Genomic DNA, 20,454 nt, shown 5'->3' with positions numbered 1-20,454 from the left:
CTGTTATACAGATAGGAAATACTGTATTATTGATTTTGTGGCGGAGATCACCTTCTACTATCCTGTTGTAGTCTCCGAATATATATTAAAATGCAGTCAGAATAAAATATATATTTCATATATTTTAGTATTGATAATACCAAATCTTGTCACGCAAAATACCACAATAACACCATGTAATTTGGAAAATTACTTAGCACTCTCCCTGATTATGAAAACCGTAAGATCAGAAAAGCAGAAAAGATTCATTATAAGAAATTCAGTTAACTCTTCCATTCGTTTTAATAATATTGATAATAATAATAATACTGGAACCCTATGTAAAGGTGTTTCACGGGCTTCTGATGTCTTGATTCTGGAAGCTTGTAAATTCCTGGTTCTGGAAGTTGGAGGCGGGGAATCCTTCGCTCTGGAAGATGTGGGTCTTGGTTATGACCTGATTGCGAGGCTAGAAGCCTCCGAACCCCTAGTCGTGACCGGAAACTGGTTGTAACTGACTCTTGTGATGGTCCTGAGTCTAGGAGGCTGTTGGTGTAGTATGTGGCGACTGGTGTTCCTGCCTCTTCCCAAACTGCGCGGTATCCTCCATTGCCAGTGGTGTACCGAGTTACTCTGGAATAAAAAGGATTTAAAATTCTCCAAGTAATGGTGGCATAGGCCTATAAGGGCTTTTAAGATTGTACTGAATACAAAATCACTTTATAAGAGTCCATTAGTCTAGAGCCATCTGTATTCACCCGCGGCGATACCCGAAGGTAATAAGATCTCCTTTTGTTATTTGATGTCACCAGTTTCAGATAAATGGACGCCATACGCGAAGATGTATGACAAAGGCTGTAAAAAAAATAAGATGGAATAAAGACAGATATTTACTCGTGATGTACTTCTAATGGACGTCATACCAACATAAATACTCCACCCTTGGGCTACGAAGTAAAAAAAAAATATTTATTCTGAAAATCTACCTGTTCGTTATTGAAGTTAAATTGGGGAGCAGCTGATGCTACGCAAGTTGTCCTAATAAAGGCTTCAGACATCGAAATAAAAAATGTGTCAATAAGGTAGATTGATAGATAGGTAAACAGACAGAATGATAGATAGTTAAACATAAGATGTAGCCTGACCCCTAATTATCTGGTAGTACATATTAAAAGTTGGGTGGAATATATACGTACATTTAATTATATATATATATAATATATATATATATATATATATATATATATATATATATAGATATTATAATATATATATATATATATATATATATTATATATAATATATATATATATATATATATATATATATATAATACACACCTTATAGAATTTTTCTTCACTAGAATTACAGTAGAACAAATTACAGTATCAAGTATGTGTGGCACTTTCCTTGAGGCTAAGAAAAAAACATAAAGAAGGCGCCATCTGACCTTGAGATGTGTCAAACTTAGCCCCGTTTGAGTGAACCTCAGGTACCGTGCATGATTACGTACCCCCACCAGAATGACTCACTTCGAATTTTGTACTGTTTCTCATCTTCGACATCAATATTAGGCATCATTATGTAACTATTAGTTGTTAATTTCCTTATAATTGGTATTACATCGAAATATAAAGCTTTATTTAAGACTGTGCTTGCGATACACGAATTTAATGACGAATAATATCGTACGCGCCGAAAGAGAATGCGTCTTTTCCACTTGTGTGTTAATACTTACTGCAAACTCTTTGTAAGCTTTTTTTCACCTTCTCTGTAAATGTTTTTGAATTATTATTCTGCCACAGCTACAAAGAGAGAGAGAGAGAGAGAGAGAGAGAGAGAGAGAGAGAGAGAGAGAGAGAGTTCAAATCAGAGCTATGGGAATATATGAGAGACATTATACATCTGTGACTCGACGAACTCCATCTGGTGTGTGTTGCGACCAGTCTCACGCCGTCGTATTTGCCTCCGGCGCTCTGATTCCAAAGGCAGACCAACGTCAAAGTTCACGGGAACTTCGACTCGAGAAGAACCTTGAGCATCTTCCCTTCTTCAGGAACCAATTATTATTATTTTAAGAAAAATTCCTCTCCTCCGTCTTCAGGTGGCCTACAACCAACCACTAAGGTAAGTTGCAACATCTAGGGAAAAAAACTTTGTTAAAATTAACGAGTTTAAGACAATTAATAAGAATATTTTTTTTTTTAGAGTTAAACGAATGCTTTTATGACCATGGAAGAATTTGAGAGGAATTCCGTTTTGGCGTGAAGATTATTCTAGGAGGACTCAAAAGTTGCAAGGCATAAAAACGCCGTGATATAATTGTATTTACAGGTATTTCTATATTCAAGAGTCAATGTTCGATATCACTGCGCTTGCTTGCTTGATCGTCATTATTTTGTCTTTTTATTGTGATAAATTTTATTGATATATATTTAAATTTAATATTTATATATTGATTTATTCATCTATTTTTTTTAAGAAAAAGTGGCTCTTAGGACGGTAACCTAATGTCCTTTTTTTAGACCAGGTCTAAAAGAACAGAAAAAAAAGAATAAGAATTAGACTCGTTAGGCCTAACCAAGAAGGAAGACCTAGCCTCGCTTCTATGCGAAAGGGACATTATATAAATATCATTGGAATGCATTTCCCTGTAATCTTGATATAATGACATTATCTTAATAGCACATTCGCACGGAGTACAGTCTTTTTTTTTATTTATTAAGAGGATTAAGTATTACTTTAGCAATGAATTTAATTTATCTTCGTATACCTGCTCATGTGTCTGAGTTAAGAGCCACGATTATATTTGCGGAATGTCCTGAAAGAGTTTAGCATGCATAAAACTATTTTTTTTTTCTTATTTTACACAAAAAGAGTCCTGATTGGACGATAATTATCTATAACCTGAACAACAGGTGCGATAGATCTCTCTGCGTATTTTTTTCAATTTAATTTATTTTCATTGGTTGGTATTTATCTACTCATTCATTTATAATTATTACGTTTCCATTGTTTAGCAAGCACCAAGTAGTGTAATTTAAAGGAAAGTTAATTTTTATTTTTCTTCGTGTTTCTTCGTATCATTTATTGTCATTGAGTGCCATTTATCTCTTCATTCATTTATTATTATTACTTTTCCATTGTTTGAACAAGCATGTCCGGTACGCAGCAAGTAGCGTAATTTAAGGGATAGTTAATTGTTTTCACATTCTGCGTCTGGCAGCGTAACCATCTCGAGCGCGCTCAGCGTGTTTGTGGTTTGGTACTACGCAGAGAACATTGACTCCAGAGTCCGGCGCAACGCTGGGTGGCGATTGGCGAACCGTGTGGAGGTCGTTTTCATGCTAGCATGATCGGATGTAAAAGGCTGCTTTCAGATGTTTTCATTTCCCAGTATGCCGCACCAAGTGTGTAAAACAGATGCTTTAGGCTTTTTTCCCCAAATAATTAATGTAAAAAATCTATTTAAAATTGTTTTAATAATTGTAAAAAAGTGATTATGATTAACTTGATAAAGGAAGTTCTGTGCAAAATTATATTGCCATTGCATTTGTTTAGACATAAAATAGACTCATCATCATTTAAATCAGTAGCAAGACAAGAGACCCTTGTAACGATAAACATTTAGGCTTTCCTGTTAACATTATGTTTACGGGAAATGATCTTTAGACAGCAAAGTAAACCATGTATTGTTTTGTATACGTTAGATTTTACCGATGGCCGAATGAATACAAAATTGAGACGAGTGTGGAAGTCAGCGGTGTGGCGAATTACCTGTCCTTTGTCTGAGTAGCTTTTACTAGTCTTTCCTATCTCTTAATTTATCGGTGTGTTGTTCGTTACGCAATTTTATCATATTTTGTTTGATAGGGAAGCTTGCCAGGAAAGTCTCTACTACTACCACTACTTCTACATACTACTATTAACAATAATATATTCTCTGCATATCAGCCTATTTAACCAAAACATGAACTCTGCTTTTCTACCATTTATCTTTGCAGTAAATATCCAACCACCCATCCGTCTTTGACATAGCCAATTTGTATATCTGCCCTATTGTTTTTTCAATTTCCTATCCCTTTCAATTCAAGTATTGCCAAAGGACATTTAGCAGTTGTTGAAGTATTTTATTTTTATATATATTTCCTCGTATTCACGATTACAGTCAGCCTTGACTTGAGATGGTTTCTTATATCTTATTACGATTCTCGTTGATCTTTGATGCTTAACGGATTATCAACCAAATATAATAATAATAATAATAATAATAATAATAATAATAATAATAATAATAATAATAATAATAGTATAATAATAATAATAATAATAATAATAATAATAATAATAATATATTCCAAAATCTGCTAACGTTGCTCTCTTTGCTTCAGAGCAAAGTCAGCAAGGTCTGCTAACTTTGCTCTTATACAGACAGGAACTTCTAAGACTAAAATGGTAATCTCTCTCTCTCTCTCTCTCTCTCTCTCTCTCTCTCTCTCTGACCTTGATTGTCTTGAAATGGTCACCTGGCTTGCTCTGTGTAGGAGATATCAGTTAGCGTGTTTCATGGTGTCCCGATTGCTTGCAAGTTTCCAATTAATTGACTTTGTTTAATTTTTCTTCAATATTCTATGCATGTCACCACTGCCTGTCATTGTGTTGAAATCGTAATTTTTTTCGGTGACTTTACTAATATTTCATAATTTTGAGAGCATTTTTCCCCTTATGGCATCGGCTTTTTATTTTATTTTATTTTTTCTTGTACCTGTCATACTTCTCTGTCATAGTTTGATGTCGTCATAATCCTCGGCGTATTTTGATAATTTTTTTTAACAAATGTCATAACTTATGATATTTACAACGAACTTATTTTAGAGGTGTTTTAATGTGGATGAACATAATTACAAGACAAAAGAATAAAACTATGCTCTGAAGACTTTATTCACGATTAACCGTTTGAATCTCCAGAATTCTACAATGGGTAGCGGAGATTATTCTGGTCCCGATTTCCTCATCAACCAGTCAGCTCACACGTGCCTGACAGTGATCAGTGGCTCCGGTGTCCACGACGCTGTGATTGGCATGTCAAAATGCACAGGCGGAATCAAGCAGCAGTGGTTCGCCAGAAATGGCCAGTGGCATTGGGGAGGAAACCAGACTCTCTGTCTTTCCAGAGACAAGTCTGGAAAGTTGTGTCTTGCACCTCAGAACGCAGTGTCGCAATCATGGGTCCACGATGAGCAGGAAAGACTGGTTCTGGGGTCACAGGCGCTGGATGTGCCACGGTCAAGCCCCAGAATCCAAGTGATCTTTTACCCCAAGAACTCCGGGTTCAACCAGAAGTGGTGGACTTTTTCCAAGCTGAAAGCTTATCTGGCTGACAAACAGCTGGTGGGTGAACATTGCTTGGCCCCGCCAGTCTTGGCGATGTGCAGAAAGAGATTAGTCGTTGTTTTGCAGTTAAAAATGACAGTCTGAAAGGCAAATGTAACTGTCAAGGTAAGCTGAAGTTTCTGATGTCAGTCAGTACTTTTTACAGTTAAGTGTTCATACTTTGAGAAACTCTTTTGCACTTGCTTGCCTTTTGTAAGAATATAGTTTCTGGACATTTTATGCCATAAATGTTTTCAGTTTGTACGTTTTTTAATAAGTTTTCAGTGAAATTGTGGGGATGAATTTAATCTTCAATATAATTTTTGAGATTTTCATTCAATCTATATTACCATTATTTCACTGTAGATGAGGTTAAGATGTTTTGCTCTTTTTGCAGTGGACTATCTCGTCAATCAGAGTACTCTCACCTGCTTAACTGTCTTGAGTGGCACAGGCCCCAGTGATGCTACAATTGGACTAGCACCATTCAGCGGCACCATTAATCAGCAATGGCTCATCCAGGATTCAACTTGGATTTGGGCTGGAAATCCTTCATGTTGCCTTGTGCCAAACTTGAAACAAGGCATCTTAATGCTAGGGGCAGTTGACAGCAGCAAAACCTCGTGGAATTTCGATGGCCAAGGGGTTCTGGAAACCAACTCAAAGGCTCTTGATGTACCAAGGGATATTCCAAGAACTCGTGTTATTCTCTACGCGAAGCATGGCGGCGTAAACCAGAAATGGTGGAAGCTCTCCCAAATCAAATCGATTCTTCAGAAGTCTCCAGAGACGAAAGCCTCTTATCCTGCACCTTTAGTGAACATGGCCGACAGGATAATAGCTCAGGACCAGAGTTGTGAGTGTAAGTGATTGAGGTTTTTACTTTTACTTGTTTACTTTTCTGGAGGAATAATTGGTCTCTCCTCAGATTCTCTCTTGCGAGAGAAGAGGAGAATCAGTATTGCAATTCTTTTGGATAAATATGATTATTTGTAATCTATCAAAAGAGCAGTGCATTGTAATCAAAAGACATCCAAAATCTGACTTTTTTTTGTGTATCTAGTTGCACTAACTAATTTCTTTGTTAATCTACGATTTTGACCATGTCTGTACCTTCAGGCATTTTATGTGATTAACTGTCTTTTCAGGCAAGGAATTGGTAACAGGTGCTGCTTTTGAGGAACCAGAATATCTTATCAGCCAGAGCACTCACGCTTGCCTAACGGTGCTGGATAGTACAAGTCCAAATGACACCAGCATCGGTTTAGCTCCCTACACTGGTGATGCAAGACAACAATGGTATGTGAAAGAAGGCATCTGGGAATGGGGTCAGGATCGATCTTATTGTCTAGGTCCTGACTTGCAGACAGGTATGTTAAAACTTACACTAAACAAGGAATCAAATTCATTATGGACTATAGATAAAGATGGTCTGTTTGTGAATGGCCATCATGCCTTGGATGTGCCTTGGGAAGGAGACAGGACAAAGGTCATTTTGTCCCCTAAAAATGGTGACATGAAGCAGAAGTGGTGGCGTATGTCAAATCTCAAGTTGTTTGTAGGTAGAAAAATTTATCCGCTATCTGCATCAGATGAAAATACCTACAAAGATGAAGTGGCACGGGGCATAGTCAACCGCCTATGTTCTCTGATGGAACCTTTACCTCATCCGAGGGATATTGATCACTATCCAGGAACTGTTGCGCCAGAAACTCCAAGAAAAACCCTGATGTGTGCCCTAACAGTTGGAAGCGTACAGCAGCGTAGTAACCTTCGTATGACAGTTCCTGAAGACTGGCAGGCTACCAATATGTATGTAGTTGCAGGTGATATATTCACTATCACATTACCAAATATAACTGAAAAGCAGGCTGAACAAATCGCAGTCAGAGTTGGAGCTCACCGTGATTGTCTCACTCCTACATCACCCAATCTGCAAAAGGGTTTCTTTAAACGCATGCCAGTTGTGTCCGAGGAATTTGACCTTAATCCAGGTGAAAATCGTCTGCGTAGCCAGTTTGGAGGTAACCTTATCTTTACATATGGGGGAAAAGAGGAATTCAATATCACAGCTGAAGTGAAAAATATTGTTGAAACACCTCATTATATTCTTGGTAAGTCGAACAGCACGGACTGGAAAAAAATGAAAGATCTAGATGCACCATTTTCAGTTCTTGAAACTGACAAAGTTGTGCTGATAGCTCCAACTTCTGAAGCAAGAGGCATTGTGGATATTGATGGTTTACTCCGCAGATATGATGACATCATGACAAAACTGGAAGACCTCTCAGGCTTTACTGAAAGTGACCCACCACCCCAGGGTAAACAGTGGATGGTTGATGATGTTCAGATAACTGCTGGAAGTGCACATGCAGGATTCCCAGCAATGTTTGATCATGAGTTTTATGACCTGACTTCACCTAAAACACCACATGACTGGGTTGTCTGGCATGAGCTTGGGCACAACTACCAGCAAGGGCCATACTGGTCCAATGCCTATGGGAGTGAGTCCACTGTGAATTTGTTCTCTCTTTATATCGAAGAGAAGCTGAAAGGGAGTGACCGTTTGAAGAGGGAAAATGTATACTTACCAACAGCCCAAGCAGTCGACAAGGGACTGACATTCGAACAAGCCAATTACTGGCAACAGTTAGTTTTCCTAATGGAAATAAAACATTCATTCCCAAGTCATGGATGGGAGATGTTTCGGCACTTGAATCGCACCGTCCGGGCCCTGTCAGAGCAAGATGCTGCTGTACTGAAGAAAACCCGTCAGAACCAGTACGACTACGTTTATGTTACGCTTAGCCGCTTCATTGGTACTGATTTGCTACCTCACTACCAAAGGTGGTCTTTGCCAGTTTCTGAAAAGGCACAGAATGAGGTGAAATCTCTGGGATTACCTAAAGCTCCTCAGAATATGTCTGCTAGCAGCAATCCAGAGAAGTGCATAATCTCTTAATGTAAACGGTGATTTGATGGTTTGCATGCAGAATTCTTTTTATGAAGACAACATTAGGTTTTTTTCAGTTCACATGTGTAGTACTTAGTTTGAAATAATCAGTACTATAAAAAATTCGCAGCTCCTGTGTATCTGGTATCTAGCCCCATCCCATACTTTTGAAAGACATGTTTGTCAGGAGAGGTTGGAGAAGGGTATTTACTCGTTGAAGGCTGGGAGAGACTGGCAAGTTTCCATCCCTGTGACTGGCTGATCACTAGCCAGTAAGGAGCGTCATAAGGGACAGGGCTGGATATCAGATGCACGGGTGATGTGAATTTTTTTTTATAGTAGGTGTGACGGTATTAGTCATCTTTGCCTCTATTTACATCTAGAGGTTAGACTTGTTTTCATTTGGGTTTTAATTTCGTTTTAGTGTCTAAATTACTCTCCGATTCATGTTTAATTTACATATACTTTATATTTAGTAATGACAGTAATCTGTCTCCCCATTCCACAAGTAGAATGGGCTGAGTCTTAGAGAATGTCATATAAGCAATAGTTAAGAAGCATTTCTTGTTAGGTGAATAAATATGGTTTTCTCTTTGATTTTTAACCTGTCTTAATGAAATATTAGAGGTTTTCTCCAGGTACTGGGTAAATCTTTGTTAGATGGGCATTAGATTTTCATATCCTTAACAAGCCAGCACAATATATATATATATATATATATATATATATATATATATATACATATATATAATATAATATAATATATATAGATATATATGTAATATTATATATATATAATATATATATTATATATTATATATAGATATATATATATATAGATATATATTATATTATATATATTATAAATATTATATAAAAATAATTTAATAAAAAATTATTTAAAATAATATATTTTATAATATCTATATATATAGATCTATAATATATATATAATATATAATATATATTATATATATATATATACTATAGATCTATATATGTAGATATAGATCTCTATCTATATATATATATATATCAATATATATATATATATATATAGATCTATATATATTATATATATCTCTATATAAATATAATATAAGATTAGATATATTAATAAGATAATTATGATTATATATAGAGATTAATTATATATATTATATTATATAGTTATATATATATATATATATATCCAATATATATATATATATATATATAGATATATATATATATAGTATAATACACTATATATATATATATAGATAATATATCTAATATATATAGATATAGAGATATATATATATATATATTATATATATATATATATATATATATATCTATATATATCTATATATATATAGATATATAGATATAGATATAATAATTATATATATATATTATATAAATTAAATATATATCTATAGATATAGATATATATACTATATATATATCTATATATATATATATATATATATATGTATATCTATATCTATAGATATATATATATATATATATATATATATATATATATATATATATATATATATATAATATATATAGTATATATATATATATATATACACACCCCTAGTTTAGGTATTGTCCAGACGGGTACGAGAACTATTAATGTTCAAATAAAAAAAATAAAAATAGCATTGCTATTGTGTTTCAATATTTTATGAAAGGTCCTATGAACAAGGAATATTGTTCTTATTTTCACCTAGGTTTTTGGCCATTACCTACCTACGAAAGTGACCCACTTACTTTTGTACTTGTCCAATTTAGGAAGTATGAAAAGAATAAAGAATTTAGTTAGTGATGACTTTCATTGTTGGATAATTGTTCTGTTTTTCATAGTAGGCCTATGTGAGATAGACCGACTTTCTTTTTTTATACTTCTAAATTTTATTTTCAAAAGTGAGGCACACAGATCATCTTTAACGTCGGTCATTTAGAAAACATTACTGTTCTATTTGGTTTCTGGATAGTTGAAAAGGAAGAAACATATTTCCCGTTCAACAATACCCGTTTATTTTGTCTACATCCATAGATAATTAATTACAATTATCAATATTTGAAATAATGGATAAGCAATAAATAGTCTGAATAATAAGTGACGTTAAATATAATTGGTTATTTCATGTGGGAATGTAATTTCCTACGTATAAAGGTTTGACTTTATATTTCTCTCTCTCTCTCTCTCTCTCTCTCTCTCTCTCTCTCTCTCTCTCTCTCTCTCGTCTGCTTAAATAATACGTAGCCATCTCTTGCTCTGCCGATAACAGCACAGGTAAGTCCCAATCTCCTTTTCGGCTCTGATGAAAGCTCTAATCTGAAATGGCCCCTCAATCAAACCTAGGCCACTTTGTTCTCAAATTGAGCTTGAAAAACGACCAAGTTCTGCAGAAAAGTGACATCCTGGCTCCTCTGTGTAATGGGAAAAATGTACCTTTAATTATTAGTGATTTATGTAGGAATTGATTCATCATCCTCCTCTAATATCTTTACACTGCTGTTGTAAGAGTGATTGGAACTGTGAAATGTTTTTGTTTTGTTGTGGACACGCGTGCGTGGCGGTGTAGCCAGTCCCTTGTTTTGTTCATCTTTCGCTTGGAGTATAGGAGCGCTGTCCTGAATCTTTCGTCTGCTTTTTGGTAACACTAAAAAAAACTATGTAAGGATCACGAATGCTCTCGAGTGTGAAAAGGACATCAACCGGTCCACCCTTCAATTTGGGCTATTTTACCAAATTATTAATACAAATTATTGTCTATCCCTTGCAAGGGATCTAGCCCAGGAGTTCTGAAGACTAGGTAAATTAACCAAGTCCAGGAGACTAGGCCTGGGAGAAATTTGGCATGATGTAATGAGTAATAAAGAAACGAGCTGAGTACCAGGAATTTTCTTCAATACCATCGTACCTTACCCCAAAATTGGGAATCAGCACTTCAATTGGCTCCCAGTGGGAAGACATCCCCTAGCCTCATCAGTAATAAGACCCATACACACAAGGAATATCATGTAATAGCAGGTAGGACAGGCCTACCCTAATTCCCAGGCAGCGTAAAGTCAGTCTTCATACCCACCGTGTCAACTATGACAGTACCATTCTCAGACTCCTGTCTCCAGGCAAGAAGACTGACAACAGTGCATATGTATACTAGTAGTCTTATTATTCTCGTATCTTAATGTCATGGTGAGGGAAAAATCCTCCCGTGACATTTAATGTCATAGTGGGAGAAAAATTCTCACCCGTGACATCTGGAAAGTTCCAAAGGAGAGCCCCTAGGTCTACCAAAGGACTGACTCCAGTACTGATTGTCATTTGGCTTAATATCGAAGTAAGGCACACAACTCCAACGAGATATTAAAATGACCTCAGGGCGGATTGTTGAATGAATATAGTGACTTAGAGGAATGCAAAAACGTTGGGGTTTATCGTTAGAGCAGATTAGATTAAACTTTAGAGGAAATCTTCAGGCTGTGGGGTATAATCTCCTTGTGTTTCCAAGGGCGTCTTCCTTCGCTCAGGTGGGGAACTCAAAGACCCATATTTGACTGAAATGGTCTCTAACATAACTTTCTTCAGAAGCCAGATGAATCTGAAGCGTTTCCAAAAAAAAAGATGTACTTTTATGTCATTGAAATCCGAATGAATTAACGTGCATAAATAAGAAGGTAAGATATTATGGTTAGACATTAAATACTCAGAAAAAATATCGTTTTCTTTAGAAAAGTTTTGTGAGTAAAAGAAAACGAACTTTTGTACTCTTCGTAGATTAAGAGAGAGAGAGAGAGAGAGAGAGAGAGAGAGAGGAGAGAGAGAGAGAGAGAGAGATTGTGACGTGTTGAGCTTTAATAGTATAGAATTTATCACTTCCCTTAATTTATTTCACTTCAGCGGAAATAATACTAATTTAAACCAAATGGTTTGTCTTACAGTCTCATATAGCTAGCTATCAAAAAGTAGTGCTAATGTTTGCATAAAAAATTATAATTCATAATTAAATTAAGGCAACTGATTCATAAGAAAACACAGCAGTTGATCATATAATTTAATTAAATAATAACAACATTCAAGGAACTCCTTCGTGAGGAGTAAAAATAGGAAACAGCGTTAAACTGGCATGGCTCCATCGCTGGGCCATCAGCCTAAGAATCTGTTTTGGTTCGATGCTAATACTACGGCCGTCCCACCATTAATGTTTCTGTTTCTGAACCCTGAGTTGTCAAACCTATTAAAATCACCGAAAGGACCAAAATTAGCATTTAAATTTGCGTTGAAGTTGTTTTGATTTGATACAAATCGGTTGAAACCGGGCTCAAAATCGCTGGAAGAACTGATAGTGACTCCCCCATCAATGAAACTGACTCCCCCGTCAATGATTCCACCATCAATAATTCCTCCATCAATTACGTTCCCTTGATTCTGGAAAACTTGAGATCCAGGGAAACCTCCGTCCTGGAAAGTTTGTCCATTACTGGAACCCTGAGAAATGGTGATTCGTGGGCTTCTGAAATCTTGGTTCTGGAAGCTTGTGAATTCTCGGTTTTGGAAGTTGGGCGAGTTTGTGAAGCCTTGATTCTGGAAATCCTGTGCCCTGGAAATGACGAGGTTTCCAGGCTGAAAACCGCCGATGGCCTGGTTATTTGACCGGAAACTGGTGATAACTGACCCTTGTGATGGTCCTGAGCCTTGGAGACTGTTGGTGTAGTATGTGGCGACTGGTGTTCCTGCCTCTTCACTAACAACTGCGCGGTATCCTCCATTGTCTGCGGTGTACCGAGTCACTCTGTGGAACGAGAAAGATTTTGAATACTCCTGGTAATGGTGTCATAGGCCTATAAGTGTTTTTAAGATTGTACTGAATACAAAATCACTTTACAAGAGTGTTGTTCTCTTACCTGAAGAGTCCATTAGGCTGGAGCCACCTGTATTCACCCTCTGTGACGCCTGAAGGTGATACAGTTTCCTTGTGCTCTTTGATGTCACCAGTTTCAAGCGAATTGACGCCGTACGCGAAGCTGTATGGCAACGGCTGTACAAATGAAGAGAAGAGAGAATAAAGACGGATAATTTAATAATATGATATATATCAAATGGACGTCATGCCAGTAATACGTATATACTACATCACTCTTTGCACACGAAATAGAAAGCATTTAGTTTGAAAACTTACCTGTTCGTTATTGAAGTTAAATTGGGGAGCAGCTGATGCCACACAAATTGTCCCAACAAGGGCTGTCAGCATCGATATCTGAAACGTGTAAATGGGATAACTTGATCGGTAGATAGATAAATAGATAACATGAGAAGTATCATTAAAAATTTCTGGGTGAACTGGTGAGCGGTTACTGAGAGAGGTTCACAGACCTAACAAACATTAGCCAAGCGCTGCAACACTCAGCCACCATGGCTACTGAGAGTTATAACACCTTTCAAAGATACACACACCACACACACACACACCACACACACACACACACACACACATATATATATATATATATATATATATATATATATATATATATACATATATATATAGTGTGTGTGTGTATTATATATATAGTGTTCATATTGTATTACTTCATTTTTTTTTATCTTACACTTGTATCTAAAGCAGAATTTCATAAACCTAATGCTTCAAGCAGGACCTTGACTGTCCTGGACGGGATGGGGGGGGGGGGGGGGGGGGGGGGGGGGGGGGGGGGGGGGGGGGGGGGGGGGGGGGGGGGGTGGGGGGGGGGGGGGGGGGGTGGGGGGGGGGGGTGGGGGGGGATGGGGGGGGGGGAACCTTCTTACCTTCATGATGGCCGTAGTGATGAAAACCGCCCAACTACTTTGGTCGAGATCGTTAGCGAACTGATGTCGTCACCTGATTAATTTGAACCTTTTATAGCAAGAGATGTGACTACAACCAACTTTCCCCTTCGGCCGTCCTTGGGGGACAAGTTGTAGTTCTACTATTTGACAGCTTTAGAACAAGATTACGGAAGAAAGTGACAGAAGACTGGTAGTGATTATACAGAAAGTTTCAGAAAAATAGAAGATTCCAAATTTTTTTTTTGGTTTTGCTGCTCTGCTGTTGGTTTTGATCTCAATCTGCTGACTTCTCAGGCCTCACTGTGAACCATTACTATTATTATAGCATGCACCTAAAGTCAGTTGCTTGCTTGCAAGCATTGATTTTTTAAGGGATAAGGAAAGGAAAGGCGTGAATTAACAAAAGCGTGCAAATATTTATATGAAGTAATCATGAAATCAAATGGTCAAAGGAATGTCTTGTTTTATTCAGAATATATCAAATATTACCACATATTTCTTTTATATATATATATATATATATATATATATATATATATATATATATATATACATGTATTAGCTGAGGCCACTAAGAAAGTTAAAAATGAAAAGACATAATACCAAGTAACTTTCGTGTGTTGAACACATCTTCGGGGCACAAGATGTGTTGAGTACATGAAATACTTTAGCACTTTGTCTTTTAATTACTAACTCTCCTAGTGGCTTCAACTAATAAAAAAAATCACGTGCTAACTGTTGTGATTTCTTATATATATATATATATATATATATATAGATATATATATATATATATATATATATATATATATATATATATATATATTAAAATTCAATCTTGATTCAACCCTTCAGCAATTTTCCTTGTATTTTATTATTTATTTACATTTTTATTTATTTATTTGTTACTTTATTTGTTCCCTTCTGATAACTGACCTCTTCCTTCTGTATTTCTTATTCCCTTCTGTTAATTTTTTAAACGAACCCCATATTCTTTGGAAGTTTGAATTTCAAGTCAGTGGCCCCTGTGGGCTTGTTCCATAAGATTAGGGTTCATCAAAATGATAATAATAATAATAATAATAATAATAATAATAATAATAATAATAATAATAATAATAATAATAATAATAATGTGTAGAAAGATTCTTACAAGTACTATTTAAAAGGAGCCCTAAAATTTCCGTTGACATAGCAATTTCTAGAAACATTCATTAAAACTCAGTGCTTGTTTCTAGGATTACTAATTTTATCATTGTTTGAATCTCGAATTGCCAAAGCAAAATATCATCCACACACACACACAAACACACACACGCGCGCGCGCGCGCGCGCACACACCAACATTCTATTCTAAGGGGCTAACTAGTGGTTAAGTTTGATCTTATGTACGTTAATTAGGACTATCAGGTAAAGATAAGGTAAAAGTTTGTTCAGCAAATAATGGGAACGACGTATTTCTTTTTAATTTATCGCCAAAGATGGTCTACTACATCTACAGGGTGGGTCTACATCTATACATCTATATCTACAAAATTTAACGAGCCCAAGAACGAGTTTGGGAGAACATTTAGCGGGGAAGGGAGAAATGTAGATACAATTAGGCTCCTCCATTACCGAAAGGGAGGGTGAACAGGTGTTTTAAACAAGAGTATTTGTATGATAAAACTGACGTAAATGATGGCGGGGAGAGAAGGCTGCCTCGCGGAACACCAGCGAGCGCGGGAAAAGGGTCGGTGAGAGGTGTTCTTCAAAAACAAAAGGGAAAGGACGATGTTTTCAGGTAAGAGATGGTAAACTCGTTTTCGGAGAACTGGGCAACGCTGTATGGTGGGATGTTAGATATTAAATACTCCTTCCAGGTCCTTAAAACACAGCTAGGATTTAATTATGACGAATAAGTTGCAGCAGAGAGTTGACTTATGTTATTATTATTATTATTATTATTATTATTATTATTATTATTATTATTATTATTATTATTATTCAGAGGATGAACCCTATTCATATGGAACAAGCCCACCACAGTGGGCCACTTACTTGAAATTCAAGCTTCCAAAGTATATGGCGTTCATTCGAGTAGCTGAAGGTAATGGGAAATACAGAAGGTAGAGACCAATTATACAAAAAAATTAATAAACAAATAAATTAACAAAAATGGCCGGAGGAAACGCTGTCCTTTTACTTCTCCCATTTACGTAGAACGTGAAAGGATTTTTTTTTTTTTTTTATCTAGGAACTCGGGGTCATAAATATAAGGATAATTAATTTCTGCACTCACATCATTATTTACGAAGGTCTCATAAATGAGATTCTCGGCCTCAGAATATCTTATCATGAGATCATGTTCTTCAGAGCATTGAAATCAGACAGAAAGTAGCGGACAACATCAGTGTTTTCTATAACACTTACGTAGATAAAACTTTAGGAATATCAAGTAGATGAGCTCATATTTACCTTTTTTTTGTGCTGTTGGCCATTGTTTATTAAGAATGATTTGACCTAGTTTAATCAAATTCCTCTGAAGTTATTACGCAGTTAACTCTCATTAATCCAGTATCTAACTTTCTCCTGTGCAGAAAAGCAGAAAATAAATAAATAAGTAAAAAAGCAGAAAATAAATAAATAAGTAAATAAAGCAGAAAATAAATAAATAAGTAAATAAATAAATAAATAAATAAATAAAAAAGATGAATAGATAAAATCGGAGTTATCAACAACGTTTTCGTTCAAAAGATATTTCTATTTTCAAAAAAAAAAAAAAAAAAAAAAAATTGCGGAGAGATCCATAACAGAAAAATTCTGCCATTTTCTCAGCTCCCAAAAATATACCTTGCCCTGGAATTTGCAGATGGTAGAATTTCTGAAGCATTATGTAGAATCTATTTTCTTTATATTATTAATTTTGATACTTAATTCTAACAAAATAATTAAGGATATTGTATTTCAAACCTGTGTTGGCAAATATAAATATATATTTCCTGTTTTGTAATCTGTAAAGGTAGTTGCAATTTACCTATTATATTTCCCATAGGTGTAAATAGTTCCAAAGTTAACGTCAATTGGATGTTAAGTGTCATTTGTGACTTGGTATTTGTGAATAGAAGAGAGGCACACCAGTATAAGTAGTAAAAGTCATAATAAGCGATCAGGGCGAAGTTGGGTTGATATAAATTCTAAGAAAAATGCATAAATTCTGTCAGTATAAATATGTAGAACAGCAGAGGCGATATCCCTCTCGATGGTCGAATGGTCAAAGTCTACTGTCTGCAGTTGTATCTACACCAAAGCCCCGCTTTGGAACCCTAGTTTTGGGGCAGATGCAGTTATCAATTATAATTATCAATGTCCTTGGGTGAAAGTCGTTCACGGGGTATGTAGTGAATTCGATATTAAATTATCTTTGTTGTTTAATATGTGTATCATATACGTGCATATATATATGTATGTATATATATGCATACAAAAATATACAGTACATATGTACATGTATATCTACATATGTGCATGTGTGTGTGTGCATCTGTGTGCGTGTGTGTATATATATATAAGGATCATTTCAGATTTAGTATATATATATATATATATATATTTATATATTAATAATATATATCCATCTATATATATATATATATATATATATATATATATACACACACACATATATATATACATATATATACTATATATATACATATATATATATATATATATATATATATATATATATATACATACATACATACATATAAATATATGATGTGAAGCAAGTCTATGTATAAAGTAACTCCAATATCCTTCCAGTGGACTGGAGGGAGAGGAAAGGACCGGGTAGGATTACCCATCTTTCCCGCTGGCCAGATATCCTTTCGTCCGGGGAGTCCTTTCTCTTCTTAAATATACAGTCTCAAGTCCCTCGGCTCATAATGACTTGTCTTTTTGCCCCTTTGTTTTATGTATATTTATGAAGACGTTAGGTAGTTTATCACCCTGGGTGGGACTAGAACATAGAAGGGACATGTTGATGTTTTTACTTCAAGGTTGTGGAAATAGGCCACTTAGAGATAATGAAGTAATATATATATATATATATATATATATATATATATATATATATATATATATATATATATATATATAACGAAATTATACTCACAATCTACATTGTATAGGTATACTTAAGTGAAATATCGGGCTTTTACTTTCTACATCGTATACGAATACTTACCCAAAAGATCTGGCCTTTATTTTGATCTACTTCACAAATTGATTTGGGGGCCCAGCAAGATAATTCGTCTTTTAGAAAAAGGAAGGTTATAAGATTCAGGAGATATTGAATCCCACATGTTAACTGTGAGCATGTATAGCCTGGCGTGTATAACGAGAGAGAGAGAGAGAGAGAGAGAGAGAGAGAGAGAGAGAGAGTAGCGTCTATAACCTACAATTCTGGTTCTGGAATAAGTGCTGGTGAATTATTAAGGTTGTGAGAGGAATCTCAAAGGTGTCTGCTTGGGAGGGAGGGTTGCGGGGGCCGATGGGGGTTTAATTGGGCACCTGCAAAACGTGCCCCTCCCACGCCCCATCTTCTGGGGAAGAACTCCTTCCTAATGTTTTAGGAAATTCCTTAAGGACTGTCAAGAATGTCTGCTATTTAACTCAGTATAGTACGATCCAATAAACAGAAAAGTGAAATATTAAAGCATGCTTTTAGTGTTCTGTAAAAGAAGACTACTCTGACGGTTTTGTCTGTCCGTCCGCATTTTTTATGTCCGCCCTCCTCAGATCTTAAAAACTACTGAGGTTAGAGGGCTGAAAATTGATGTGTTGATCACCCACCAATCAAGCATCAAAGATACCAAATTGCAGCCCTCTAGCCTCAGTAGTTTCTATTTTATTTAAGGTTAGTGTTAGCCATGATATCGTCTAGCACTGCTGTAGATGCCGAGAACATAGCCAATCACTGGGCCTTGGCTAAAAGTTTGATGGGTCGAGGCTGAGAGTTTCATACAGTATTATACGCTGTGCAGAAAACTCGATTGCGCCGAAGAAACTGGCGCATAGTTTACTTTTTTTTTTTTGTGGGAGGGGCCCCAGCTACATCTTTAATTCAAGTTTGTTTTGTTTGTTTGTTTGTTTGTTTGTATGGTGTTTTTACGTTGCATGGAACCAGTGGTTATTAAGCAACAGGACCAACGGCTTTACGTGACTTCCGAACCACGTCGAGAGTGAACTTCTATCACCAGAAGTACACATCTCTCACTCCTCAATGGAATGGCCGAGAATCGAACCTGCACCACCAAGGTGAGAAGCAAACACCAAACCAACCACGCCACTGAGACACTCAATTCAAGTTTGTGATCCGTGCTCTAATAATCTTTATTCTTTCAGTTTGTGGTATCCAAACGAAAGCGTTTATATTCATGCCCGCTAAAGGATAGTTGTTTAATGATGCAGATGTATTACAGATGTTGTTTTATCTTAAAAATGTAGTTTCACCTGATGCTCTCATAGTTGGACTGAATAATGTTAATCATCAAATTACTTACGTAGGAAACCGCCATAAGCTTTAACTTTAGTCTGAGCAGTGGTAACTGGTGGTCAGTCATTGGTAAATTGCATTCACTGTTATTATTTTCATTATTTCGTCTTTGAAAATGCATTTCGTCAATTATTCGTTTAGTATTATTACCATTATCGTCTCTAACCCCATCGTATCCTGAAGAATGAAACCTGATAGCGTTTCATAAAGGTATCTTTTTATCATTTTAGACCCACCCAAAACCGTCTTTATATCACTTAAACGAAAACTTCTTATCATTTCTTATCAATTCATTCATACAACGGATATTTTATTGGGTAATATCGATTCTTGATACGGGTAACCTTTGTGCAGAATCAGCGCTCTCTGCGTTAGGCCGAGTTCGAACGGAAACCGTTATGTGCAGAAATATATCGAGACAAACCCGTTTTCTACACTTCCAGATTCACCCATCGGAACCCAATCTTGTTTAGGGGTTAATGATACCGCAAGATGGGAGAACGTTAATTATGTCCAAAATATCACATTTCTTCTCTGTTAGAAAGTATTACTTTGTAACTATTATTATTTGAGAGAGAGAGAGAGAGAGAGAGAGAGAGAGAGAGAGAGCACCCTCCGGTACCGGTCTAGTGCCTTACGTGCATGATAAACGACAAAGGCAGGAGATAAAGGGCTATTTCTTGGGGAATGCCAGAGAGAGAGAGAGAGAGAGAGAGAGAGAAAGGTTCTCCCTGAACACATTGCGTGTCTCCAGGAAGGGTTGCGTTGGCGGGTTGCATATTT

The 20,454-nt window shown here is 35.9% G+C and overlaps 2 protein-coding genes across 2 annotated transcripts; one reads left to right on the top strand and one right to left on the bottom strand.

The window, feature by feature from the left end:
* The first annotated feature begins 1,889 nt into the window (after nt 1–1,889).
* On the top strand, nt 1,890–8,997 carry LOC135200879 (TRPM8 channel-associated factor homolog). Its single transcript, XM_064229599.1, has 4 exons — nt 1,890–2,106; nt 4,948–5,478; nt 5,750–6,214; nt 6,501–8,997. The coding sequence occupies exons 3-4, from the start codon at nt 5,944–5,946 to the stop codon at nt 8,312–8,314; spliced, it is 2,085 nt and encodes a 694-aa protein (XP_064085669.1). The 5' UTR covers nt 1,890–2,106; nt 4,948–5,478; nt 5,750–5,943; the 3' UTR covers nt 8,315–8,997.
* A 3,417-nt stretch (nt 8,998–12,414) lies between these two features.
* LOC135200564 (uncharacterized) lies at nt 12,415–14,273 on the bottom strand. Its single transcript, XM_064229202.1, has 4 exons — nt 14,112–14,273; nt 13,486–13,563; nt 13,211–13,344; nt 12,415–13,098 (listed from the first exon to the last, which is right to left on the bottom strand). The coding sequence occupies exons 1-4, from the start codon at nt 14,115–14,117 to the stop codon at nt 12,453–12,455; spliced, it is 864 nt and encodes a 287-aa protein (XP_064085272.1). The 5' UTR covers nt 14,118–14,273; the 3' UTR covers nt 12,415–12,452.
* Nucleotides 14,274–20,454: the final 6,181 nt, after the last annotated feature.

The sequence above is a fragment of the Macrobrachium nipponense genome, chromosome 27 (genome assembly GCF_015104395.2).
Source record: "Macrobrachium nipponense isolate FS-2020 chromosome 27, ASM1510439v2, whole genome shotgun sequence".
Classification (NCBI taxonomy): Eukaryota; Metazoa; Arthropoda; class Malacostraca; order Decapoda; family Palaemonidae; genus Macrobrachium; species Macrobrachium nipponense.
This window is presented reverse-complemented; position numbering and strand designations above follow the sequence as displayed.